General features: G+C 38.0%; 2 protein-coding genes across 2 annotated transcripts in view; both read left to right on the forward strand.

Annotated features, from left to right (window-relative positions):
* Window positions 1-13,171, forward strand: part of igl (IQ calmodulin-binding domain containing protein igloo) — an 838,464-nt gene that overhangs the window by 21,018 nt on the left and 804,275 nt on the right. The window lies entirely within an intron of this gene.
* Window positions 7,517-8,532, forward strand: LOC140434936 (uncharacterized). Its single transcript, XM_072523580.1, has 2 exons — window positions 7,517-7,659; window positions 8,016-8,532. The coding sequence occupies exons 1-2, from the start codon at window positions 7,517-7,519 to the stop codon at window positions 8,530-8,532; spliced, it is 660 nt and encodes a 219-aa protein (XP_072379681.1).

The raw sequence follows: 13,171 nt of genomic DNA on the forward strand, positions 1-13,171 counted from the left end.
GATAACGTTACCTAAAGAAATTATGGATAAACAAGATTCCTTTATTTAATCAGTTTAATATTTTTTTTGGGAGGTGAGAATCTTCGAAAGACCTCTGAGAAGGTGTCCCAAGTCCCAGGTGTGTTGGATTCGGACGACTACGCCTCACCGTAGTTGACCGCCTACCAACTAAACTCACCCCCTCTTTCTCCAACCGACGGGCCTGGGACCGCTCTTAGCGAGCATTATCATCTGACCCGTCAGCTGTACTCATAACTCCCATCTGTCGCTCTCCGTCTGCGCTCCGTGATTGCCATAGCAACCCATTCGCGCCACCCCACCCACGTCTCCACCGGACTTGGTTTGTAAGGTAACCATCCTTGTGCAGAGCGATAGGCAGGAAGGAGTGACCGCGCCGTTATTTCAACCATCTTGAACTTAACGAGAAAGATCAGACAACAGGTACAAGCAATTCCAGACATTCATATTTCACCATATCTACACCAGCCCATTACTTAGTAATAGGCTGCTCCAAAAGGAGACACACACCGTACACTAGATACATGTAGAGACAAAACAAAACAGAACAACACGTATGTAAATTGATTTCTGTAAGAGAATTCATTTAAGATTCCGGCGTCGGTAGTGGAAGCTGATTAGTGACTCACCCCACTGACGCCGACAGATACGACACATTAAAATAAACAGTTCACCTTTGTTACCATCTCCTCTCTTTCTCTTCCTTGTGTTTTATGGTTTCTGTTACAAAACCAATGATCAAGTCAAAGATTCTTTTGTTTTCAATTGCTTTATTCATTCGTTCATGTGGCTCGCCTAGAGGTGACCCCAGGCCCAGCTGCAGCAAGGTTCGCCCCACATTGTATGCAGGGCATACGAATACCACATGATGCGCGTCATCCACACACTCGGGACACAGATCGTCCTCGGTCTTCTTTATTATATATGTATAAGACCGGAAAGATCCATGTCCCGTCATAGATTGGGTGAAGTAGTAGTTGACACGTCTGTGTTTACACTCATACCACCTTACTACATCTTGGATAAGGGCCCTCGTCCAGGCAGCCTTGTCTGTTTCCCTTGACCATTGGTCCTGCCAGTTCTCCAAACTCCTTTTTCTTTCTTGTGTTCCTGAACCTAAAGCTCCATTGCCCCTTTGGTGCATCCGAACCCTTTCATTGGCCAGGATATGCACCGGTACAGCACCGGCCACTACTTGTAAGGCAATGGTTGATATGGTTCTGTACGCGCTGCATACCTTGATCAATGGTTTCCTCTGCGTCCTAAGAAGCATGTCTTTATATTTTGCTTTGTTGAGGATCTCATGCCGCACTGGGGCCCCATATAGTAATATGGACATGATTGACTGTAGGATAACTGACCTTTGTTGAACCGGGGCCTCCTATATTCGGCATTATCTTATTAAGGGTCGAGGTCCTCTCTTCCGCCTTTCGACATGCTTCTTGTATGTGGTGTCTGAATGCCATTTTGTCGTCTAGTATGATTCCCAAGTATTTTAATTTTACGGTCTTCTGGGGTCTTAGGTCGGAGCCTTTGAACCGAAAATTTACGTTTTTTCTATCCCGTGGTCTCCTCAAGATGATAACTTCTGTCTTTTCTACTGCAAGTTTTAGGTCATTTCTCTCTATCCATCTCGCAGTGCTTTTTGACTGGCCAGTTGGTTGTCAAAACCAGTGCCAATAAAACACACACACACACACACACACACACACACACACACACATACACACACACGCAGTGCTTCATTTACTTTGTTTATGATACCCCAATTCATGTCTTCTATAAGTAGGGCTAGATCGTCTGCATATGCAATAGCCCTTACTCCTTGTGTTTTGTTTACTTCTAGTACCCCGTTGTATAAAATATTCCATAGTGTGGGTCCCAGGACTGACCCTTGGGGTACTCCAGCAGTCATTTTCACCTTATTTTTCTTCGATATGCATACGCTTCTTTGCTATAAGTAGTCTCTTATTATATTGGACACATATTCCGGGGTCCCAAGTTCGACAATCTTGTTTACGATAAGACCCCAGTTCGCTGAATTGAAGGCATTTTTAATGTCCAATAAAACAAGTACCACCCATTTCTTTTTGCTTGTTTTCACCGCGTTTCTTATCCAGATCGTGGTGTTGACTGCTGGTCGACCTTTTCTGAATCCATATTGTTGGTTGGATAGAGCTTTCTTATCTGTCAACACGCCTTCCACCTCTTGTTGACAAGATTCTCATAGAACTTGTTAAGGCAGTCCAGAAGGCATATTGGCCTATAAGACGATGCTGAATCGGGGGGTTTCCCAGGCTTTAGGAGCAAAATCAAATTTGCTCCCTTTAGTTACCTGGGAAACTTTTGCTTCCGCAGTAGATCGTTATATATTTTTCTGATCAAACCTGGTTTCACTGTTGTTGCTATCTTCAGTGCCTCCGGTGGCAGTCCATCGGGGCCGGGAGCTTTCACGGTCTTGATTTCTTGACCAGCGGTTTTTATTTCTTCTTCTGTGAATTTCTACGCCACCGCAGGGGAGACCTTCAAGAAGATTTGTTCCTCCTTGGTGGGAAAGAGGAGCTCCGCCGTTTCTCGCCTCTGGTCCTCTTCTAAATTGTATGGAGCAATCATCTTTAGTGACTTCATTGTTATTTTATATGCGGCGACCCATATGTCGTCTTCTAAAGCATTTATTAGGTTCTGCCACCTTTCTTTTTTTTTTTCTTTTTTTTTTATTGTTTTATTGAGTTTATTTTTTACTGTTTTGTATACATCTTTGAGCTCGTAAGCGCCATGGTTTCTCGTAAAATTCCTGCGAGCTCGAAGACACTCCTCCCGTAGGCCTTCAATCCCATCCGTCCACCAGTAGGGGTTCATTCTTTGCTCCTTTTCTTTACGGTGGCCAACTCAACAGCGTTCTCTTGTGACTTTCTGAGTTGGTCAAGGTCAGATATTTCCTCTTCGTTTATTTTTCTGACCTCCGATAGGTACACGTGCTTATTAAATGTTTTTCCAGTATATCCTATCGGCCGTCTTATGTTTCGCCCCTTTACCTTAATATCATATGCAATGTATCGGTGGTAGGTGAATAATTGATCGTCGTGGACGTCCCAGTTTTGTATTCGTCTGGATAGCCTTTCACTTGCAAAAGTTACATCAATGTGTGTTTGGCTGGCCCCTCTTATAAAAGTTGGTTTATTATTATTGAGTAACTGGAGGCCAGCCTGGGCTATCCATTTGTTCCATATCTCCCCTTTTTGGTCATTTGCGGGAGAGCCCCATTGTCGAAATTTAGCACTTATGTCTCCGGCGATCATAATTTGTTTTTCCCTAATGGCGGTGTTCATTATTTCGTCTACTATATTCTTATATTCTCTAATCCTAATATTTGGAGATATATATAGCATGCCAGTAGGCTGAAATCTCTCATTTTTATGAGTATGTGATTCCCACCTCTGACAATACCACGCACTCCAAGATCTTTGTTTCGGAACAACACCGCCACATTTTTATTGGTGTCTTGCACTCAGCCACCGTCCGATGTAATTTTTTTGTTCGGTTCGGGGACGATGAGTAGGTCTGTTTCCAACATACAGGCTTTTGCATGGACAAGATCGTGAGCTCTTTTCGTTCTGCCCACGTTCACCTGCAATATCCTTATATCAGGTTGATCTTTGAGCTCCATTTTAGGTTCAGTTCCCTAGATATTCGACCTTACATCGGTATTTCTGTTTATATGATCCTAAATTAGCTAAAATAAACAAATAAATAAATAAATAAACGTATAGATAAAAATAGGCGCATTCTCAGAATATCATGGATGGACCGCGTCACTAACACGCAAGTACTCCAAACGTTAGACAAAAGATGCGAAATTCTAAATGAGATAAAAACTAGAAAGATGGAATACTTGGGGCACATTGTGAGAGGTGAAAAGTACGAACTTTTAAGAAATATCATGCAGGGCAAAATTAAGGGCAAAAGAAGTGTGGAAAGAAGAAAAATATCGTGGCTTCGTAATCTACGTGAATGGTTCGGGTGTAGTTCGATTGAACTTTTTAGGCGCGCTGCTAACAAAGTCGCAGTGGCCATGATGATTTCCAATCTCCGCTAGGAGTGGCACGAGAAGAAGAAGAAGATAGATAAAAAGGTGATTGTATAATTATTATGGACGGCACATGAAAGGTTAAAAGGATAAAATATATGTACAGAAAAGATAAAAACACCTAGGTAAAATTGGGGCATACAGCATGAAGAATAAATAAAAACAAGACGTGTGAGACATTTAAACTTATGCAACATGCATAGAAACGATGGTTGGAAGATAAAGGGCAAGAGTTTGTGCACCTTGGTGAGCTGTATAAGGGCCCACCAATTATACCTGGATATCTGTCTAATATTATGTATTTGTATGGTTATATTTACTACACTTGCCCTTTCTTCTCCCCTCCATATACCAGCTCTCTATAGGCTGGACAGGCCATCCTGTCCATCCTATGGCTTTCCTCTTTATACACCATACAGTATGCGTGGTTGGGACAACTTTCCACTCTATGCCCATCTTTTAAACAATTATAGCATAATATTGGCCTATCTATACCCTTACATTCGAACGTATTGTGTCCGAATTCTAAGCATTTAAAGCAACGTGTTGGAATGTATCGCTCCATTATTGGGCACCCTACCCACCTTATTTTTATTGATCGGTGTCTTCTCATTTGTTTGGCTCTGGCTGATCTCACCGCGATTGTTGCCACCTGTTGGCCCATTTAATTTCTCTAAGGGCTCTAACCTCTACGTCGTCTTCGGGGATGCCTGTCCATTTTTGGATGGCTCTCTTTAGGATATTTTCATTTACAGATGGGCCAATGTTGGCGAACGTGAAGAGGTTTTCTTTTCTCCTCACGGTCATGCTTATGCCGCCCACTTTGTCATTTAGTTCCTGCTTGAGTTTCACAGCCGCCCCTTTCCCTGTTAATTTCACCAATATATCTCCTCCGTTGGTTTTTTAACTGATCTACTTTCAGTCTAATTTTGGCACGTTCACCTTGTCATTAATTTTCTTAATGACGTCTATGTATGATATACCACTAGTACGTATTAAAAGGGCTTCTTCCGCTTTCTTTATTTTGCACGCTTCCATCCCCCTAACCGGAATCCCCCATGTGATCTCTTCTTTTCTAACTACAAATTCTAGAGCCTTTCTCATTCTATCCTTTTCTACACTGTTGCTCAAAACCATTTGCACTTGTTTAATTTTTTTCTCCCCTTGTCTGACAATTTTTATAATCTTTTTTGCCAGATTTTATTCTTCCACGCCATCCCCTTCGTTATATTTTCCCAATTTGGTGACAAAGGTATACCATTTTTTCTCTACTTTGGAGGTTCTTTTTCTATTTTCGATAATATCAACCTCTCCCTCTTCACATCCCTCCATTATTTCCGCCAGTTCTTCCCTGACTTTGTTTATACCATGTTCAACTCCCCCTGCGTTGTCTCCGTTTTTTGTTATTATTAAACAATCGGTCTTTTCGACAGTTTCCTGTAGACCTGCTTGTTCCTATTTTGTTTTTTGGTATACTTCTTCTTCCCACTTTTCTTTGGATATACTCTTAAAAGTATCCTTATTTCCTCCTTTATTTATTATTAGGTTTTTTATCATCGTTTCTTTTTTTTTGTTTTTCGTGCTCTATTTTTGTTTTGCACTAGTTTTTTAATTTTTATTGCTATTTCCCGCTTCCTTCCTAAGATACTTAGCAGCTCTGTGAGCTTCCTGTTTATTCCTTGTTTTCGGGTTTCCCCTTTATATTTCATACTGTCCTCTTTTCTTTCCTTTTTTTCTTGTCTTTTAATCTCAGGACCATTTATTTCTTTGTCTTCGTATCTATCCTCTTTATCTAGTAAGACCGAGGCTAGTAGGTTCGTATATATGTTTTCTTCATCCTCTGTTTTCCTTTCCCCTTTAGAGTCTTGTTCCTCCTCTTCGCCCCAGATAATTTCCAAAAGTTCTTCCCCTACCAGCGTCGACTGTCTTACGATGTGTGTGGATCTATTCATCTTCGGCTTGTTGTTTTGTCGCTCCAAAAGCTAAAATTCGAAATACTTTCTTTCCTCCTCTTCCCTAATTTTTTCTTCAAAGCTGTCCCGCAGCTGTTCTTCCCTAATCTTTGGTTTATTTTCTGTGTGTATACTATAGTTACCCTTCTCTTCTTCTTTGTTCCATTGCGTTTGTCTTTTTTTGAGTTTTGTTTTATTTGTTCCATCTGAATCCCACGAGTTGGGACGTCCTATACATCCAACGTGGCAGTGCGCTCTTACCACGTCAAGGCTTTTATTACTCCGGGAGGTCACCAGAAATCCCGGAGGGATCGTTTATGGTGTTCTAACCCTCGCACCTCTCATATTCTTGGCACGATACCTCCCACCGTAATATTGGGGATTTGTTCTCGAGGTTTACTCCTCTAGGCTTTTTTTCTCGGTTGCCTCTGGACGCAGTGGCAGACAGTGTTATCAACACTATTCTACCTGGAAGTATTGAGCAGTAGCTGCCTCCCCTGCTGCGCGGGAAAAATAATAGAATTACGGGGAAGGAGAAACCAAGTGGTTTTTGGGACTTTTGAGGGTATGGTAAACATGTCGGCTACGCGCTGGAATGTGTTGGTTTTAGAAAAGGTTTGTTTGAGAACAAAATTTAAGAAAATGTGGGCCTGGCGTAGTCGTGGGAGTTTGGGTAGGGTCGGTCCTTTTGGTCCGTGAGCAATCTTTTGGAACGGCCTTCCGATCCTTATCGATTGCTTATCCATGATGCCCTTGTCGGTCGCGCAACCCTTACATCCCGTAAAGGGCTTGGGACGCGCGACGGCTCAGCACTTCATGGAGACACCCAATGAGCCATTGAGAACGCGCCGTGTGGCGGAGGACTTACTTCATCCCCGGGGATTCGCAAAGCAGATTTGGGCTGTACCACGTCCTACCTCCTCTTTGCGCTCCCCCGGAGCACGGTACAGTTTTGTAATATGCATTTACAATTTTAATATAAATGAAATATTGGAAACTGGGTAACAGTGAGACACTTGAAATATCTTCCCTCCTTTTCGCCACGTGTAGTATCATTACTTGTGCGTGCTTGCTGTATTCAAAATTACTGATTTCTAATAGATATGTTCGGCGGCCGTGCAGTTTCAGTTTAGCATTTATCGTGATTGAGTGTGTTTGGTGGGCACTAAGTAAAATAATACAGGTACTTTGAAATTTTTTTATCAAAGCATGTTAATTATTAGGATTTTTTAAGTGTTGCTATGACATTGTGTGTAGATTAGTAAACATGATGCTATAGTTTAGCAATGCAAACTATATTTTATAATAATAAAAATATTATTTTTTAAATTTTATGGCAAATGGATAACAGTGAGTAACATTGAGACATGTCTCACTGTTACCCAGATGTTATAAAAAATTACATTTTGTATTTTTTTCTAAAATTTCTAGTACGTATACCTAAAAGAAACTTTTCAAAATGCCCAGAAATCCACCGAGGAAGACAAATCATGGAACATTCTCGGAAGAAACCATAATAAGTGCAGTTGAAGGTGTACTAACTGGTCGCAGCATTAGATCTGTAGCAAGACAGGAACAAATAAGTTTCCAAACCCTAGATAAGTAATGAATTGTGCTTAATAATGCTCTACAAATAGCTGCAATATTTATTTTTTTCAGATATGTGCAAAAAAGAAAGTCCAGTGAAGACGGATTTATTTGATATACACCTAACTACGCAGTAAATAAGATATTTAGTACCGATCAAGAAAAATCTTAGCTGATTACATTATTAAATGCTCGCTTAGTGATTGCAGAAAACTGCCCTACGAATCGGCATTAATAACAATTTGAAGACGCCTCTGCAATGGTCCCTTAAAAAAATGGCAGGAGAGGAATGGATGCGAAATTTTATAAGAAGAAACCCAAATATTACTTTGAGAACGATCAAATACGATCAAACAAAATGAAAGATTTAGCGATGTAACACGTGTTTATAATCTCGACAAAACGGCTACAGTGACTGTACAAAAATCATCGAAAGTTTTAGCTGAAAAAGGAGTAAACCAAGTCAATAAAGTGACAAATGTAGAAAAAGGCGTGCTTGTAACAATATGTGCAATTGTAAGTGCTGCAGGAAATCATCTACGACCTGCGATTGTTTTTCCACGCGTTCATTTTAGAGAGCACATGATTGCTGGTGCTCCAGCTGGTACTTTAGGACTTGCGTCTCCATCCGGGTGGATGAATTCTGAGCTATTTTTGAAAGTAATGGAACACTTTATTCTACACACCTCCAGTTCAAAGCAAAATCCAAGTCTTTTGCTTTATGACAATCACGAGAGTCACCTTTCTATCCAGGTTATAAATCTTGCTAAAGAAAATGGCGTTACCATTGTTACTTATCCACCAAATTCAACCAATAAGCTACAGCCTTTGGATGTTGGTATTTTCAAGTCTTTCAGCTTGGCTTATAATGCTGCCATAGATAGCTGACTAATGCATCAGCCTGGAAAGTCAGTTACTATTTATGAAGTTGCAGGTTGTGTGGGCGAAGCGTACCAGAAGGCAATAACTCCAGGAAATATTACCTCAGCCTTTAAAAATGTGGAATATATCCATTCGACAGGGAAATATTTACAGACATCGACTTTTTGGCATGCTCCGTCACTGATAAATGTAACTTGCCAATGGGTAACCAAACCTCCCCTCGCGATTCAGTTCACGAAAAAGCTGGAGAAAAAAATAGATTTATAACTCCGGAAGAGATTCGTAGATATCCTAAGGCTGAACCTAGAAAAGAAACATCCAAAAGTCGAAGAAAGGAAAAAGCATGATAGCTACTGACACTTCAGAGAAACTGGAGCTGGAAGAAAGGCAGAATAAAAAGCAAAAAATATAGGAGCAATAGATTTTCAGAAAGCAAAAAGTATTAAGCGAAAGATAAAAGAGAACGATAAGAAAGATAATAAATCACTACTTCGTAACTTAATTTTGTTTTTATTTCATATAAATAAATATTTTGTAACTTAAATTTTTTTTATGTTGTCTTTCATATAAATATTATACTGTCTCACTGTTACCCATGCATGGGTAACACTGAGACAAATGACAACTTGACCTTATATGTCAAATACAAATTAAAAAAACCGAGCAATTGTCAAATTTGACTTTGCCTTTTTCGTTTGTAATGAACGCATGTGAGGGTACAATCCTGAAGAAAATTTGTTTATATATATCATTGTAGTGGACTTATGGTTAAATGAAAAAAAGTGTCTCACTGTTACCCAGTTTCTTCTAAGTACTTGAAAAATAAGTAAATAAAATAACCACTCTCTGGTCTGAGGTACAACATAAAGTTGTACCTTGAAACAACTATGGTTGTACCTTGAAATAACTAGGGTTGTACCTTGAAACAACTTCTTGTTGTACATGTTTTGTAAGAGAAAACAGTACAATTCAACTTAAAAATAAACTTCATTTAACAATATAAATAACCGATAAACTAAATTTATTATAAATAATTATAATTACAGATTTAGGTTCAGGAAGACGCAGTATCATATCAGAGTTGACAAAAGAAGGGTCTTTATTACATAGGTAGGTATGAAAATTCTAGATGCTACCGTACCATCAATTTTCTTATAAAATTTGACGTTATAAACATCATCTAGGATATTAATAACTTTAGCTACAAAATATCGCTTTATTTTTTTTTCTACTAAAACAAAATTGTTACTGTTAATTTGATAATTGTCTTCATTTTTTTTTTGTCTTCCGCTTCTGCTATAATTTTCTCAAAAAACTGTTATTCTTCATCTGATGACGAATCTTGCAATGTAAGACTTACTTCATTTTCATCTTCGCTACTTTCATTTTCCTTTTTGTTTATTATTTTTCTTTTAGGGAATTCTTTTGGTTCTTCTTCATTAAATACTTTCCGCTTTATCTTTCTTTCACACTTTTTAAACTGATTTTGGGCTTTTGCCTATTTATATTGTTCTATTTTTTCTTGAACAGGTTAAAATTGTACTTCTTACCTTTCGTCTCTTCCTTTTAGTTTCTTTTCTTGGTCCTGCCTTCGGAAAAGGCCTAATTTTGTATGGAGAAACTATAGTTTGGTTGTCTCGACTTGTCGATGGTGTAGATATTATTTGCTGGCGGTTATTGTCATCGTTATTAGCATCTCTATTACTTGCAATATTATTAGAAGGTTCTGGTTCGAACTGTTCAGGTCGGTCGGTGACTAAGGCGATAAAAATTGATCTTCAATAAAAACACTGTCATTAAATGGCCAAATTCCTGTCACAAAAAAGCCTTCCACAACACTGTTAATCGAAAAAGCCTTCAAATATGCCGTTCCAATTATTTCGGAAATGTCGTAGATGCTTATAGGTTTCCTGGATTATTTGTTAACCACTGATTTGAAGCTTGGTTAAAAAACGTTTTATATGGACCAAAAACAGTTTTGTCAAGTGGCTGAAGCCTGTGAGATGTATGGGGCGGTATAGTTATTAAATATCACTCAATTATCTTTTGCCAAATTTATTGCAGGAACCGAGATATGTGATTCATGGTTGTCACATATAAGAAGCACTTTGTCATTTATGAATGGCTTAACGTAAGCTATAAAGTGTTTCAAATATATGTAACAAATAAGTTTTCGTTAATTCGAGTTAATATAAGCATAGGGGGTACCTGATTACCAACTGCATTTATAGCTGCCACCATAGTTATGTTGACTCCTCGTTCTCCAGAAGTTACGCTACCTATTTGTTTGTGACCTTGTTGTACTAATTTTTTTGGAGGAACATAAACGGTAGTATTACCAATTTTATCATTATATATTTTGTTTGCCTCAAAATGGTAGCGATCGTAACATCTTTTTAAGTTAACAAAAAAGTTTGAAACGGTGTTTTTGTTGAAAGCAGTAGCTCTTGCAATACTTGTAGCTTCTGGTTGTTGTAAAGCTACAGTTGGATGTCTAAGTAAAAATCCTCGTATCCACTCCCTCCCAGCTTGTTTTTCTTCTAACCAAGGATTTGGAATTTTCTTATTATTTTTGTTAGCAAATTCGTATGCTAATGTTTTAAGTTCTTTCTTTGGTAGGCCATAATGTAACTTGGCCTCCGTTTTTAGATATTCTATCAAAAGGTGTTCTTCATCGTCTGTGAAAATTCGCTTATGTACAATTTTACTTTTATAATTAAAAGTTTTCTTTTGTGCAGTTTATTGAATCTTTAAATGCCTAAGCAAAGTGGTTTTTGAAATGTTATTTTCTTTCCCTGCTTCACATATGGAAAGATGCCGTACAAGAACATCTTCTACACCGGCTTTAAGGTTTTCTAGATTAACTGCAGGACGTTTGATTCCCATCTTGCTTCGAGGCATTTTCTTAAAACAAAACTTATTTGATTTTTGGGCAGTATTTTGTCTAACAATGAAAGCATGTACCTTGGACCAATCCAAGGTACATTTCGGGACCAAGGTACATTAAAATCAGATACGATTTTCCAAGTTCATATTGTGTTTTAGGTTATGTTTAAAAATTCGGTCAGTACTGCATTTAAAAGAAGAACATACAACAAACTTACCTACACAGGAACTGTTAGCCAATATTAACAGCAAATCCAATAACACTTACAAATTTAGAATTAAAATTTTTACACCGAATGAACAAATATCAAGACCTACAGTGAAACAGAATGATCTTATTCCAACAACAACAAGATGTAGCAACATCTCTTGGAACCACTACGAAACTAAAATAATGCGAGATCACACAGCAAATACGCAAAATGTCAATTGGTCCAAGGTACATTTAGTTCAAGGTACAAAAATTTCTCCTACTCCAATTGTCAGAGACTAAATTATCACTGAACCGCTAAAAATCATACGAACAAGCTGAATTTTGCCGAGAATGTCAATTTTGGTACCCTAAAAAGATGAAAAAAAGTTTACCACGTTTACGTTTATTGCTTCTCCCTAAAACGTTCCTTCGTATGGGAGGAAAACGCAAAAAAAACGTTTTTAGTTTTGGAAATAAATGTGAGGGATTTGAAATATGTCTACAAAACCATGAATTACCCACTTTCACATTACAAACGATCTAAAACGTTTAAAACTGCTCCTGTGTGATTGCACAAGTACGTTTTTCGAAACTACATAACTTCAGCTCAAAATTTCACCCAATATCGCCTTCGTGGAGACCTTCTCCATGATGTGTGATCGTTTGTACTTTAAATACTTACTAGTTTAAATTCTACGTTTTTTAGACATATTTCAAATGCCTCATATTTTTTGCGTAAACTCAAAATCAAAATTTTATGTTAAAATTTTTAAAGATTAGGCTCTACCAATGGGAATTTCAGTATGATCGGTCAGTGAAAGTGATAAATTTTATTGATCTTATAAGAATCGTAAAAAATGGCTAAAATCGCGCAACGTTTATTTATTTAAAACCGACTTTATTTTCGGCAAAATACAACGTACACAACATACAACTTTAAAACGTATTTTGATTCTTGTGGATAGGACACTCACAATTCTTGTGAATTTTTACAGATTTTTGATAAATCGATTATTTCGTTTGGCTCCATACGAGGGGGCGTTTTAGGGAGAAGCCCTAAACGTAAAGGTGGTAAACTTTTTTTCATCTTTTTAGGGTACCAAAATTGACATTATCAGCAAAGTTCAGCTTGTTCGTATGATTTTTAAAGGTCAAATCTCTGACGACTGGACTAATATGTGTGTTTAAAGGTATAATGTGAATACTTTTGTAGACGCCGGCGTCGAGCTTTGCGTCGTGAAGTGTTTGTATTATTCTTATGATTACCTTTTAATTCAATGAAACTACCTTCTATACGCAAACAAAAAGGTTATTATTTACAGACAAATAGATGGAAAAAGTCATGGAGTAATAGGCCAGTAGAAAAATATGTACTTAATCTGATTTTTTAAAATTTATTCTTTATTTAGGTAGGTCTTTATTAAATAAAGCTATTTATTGAACATATTAGGGCAAAAATAACATGGGCATTATCAAATACACTATAAATATAAATCAAATAACGGAGTATAAAATATACTACGTAACACAACAAAATAAAAAAATCATTAACTGTTCTTACCAGAT

Source organism: Diabrotica undecimpunctata, chromosome 1 (genome assembly GCF_040954645.1).
Source record: "Diabrotica undecimpunctata isolate CICGRU chromosome 1, icDiaUnde3, whole genome shotgun sequence".
Classification (NCBI taxonomy): Eukaryota; Metazoa; Arthropoda; class Insecta; order Coleoptera; family Chrysomelidae; genus Diabrotica; species Diabrotica undecimpunctata.

What these genes read in the sequence shown, in the direction of transcription:
- LOC140434936 (XM_072523580.1), top strand. Translation starts at nt 7,517, where the DNA reads ATGCCCAGAAATCCACCGAGGAAGACAAATCATGGAACATTCTCGGAA. An exon ending in AGTTTCCAAACCCTAGATAA is followed by an intron (nt 7,660 to 8,015) that starts GTAATGAATTGT and finishes TGAAAGATTTAG; the next exon opens with CGATGTAACACGTGTTTATA.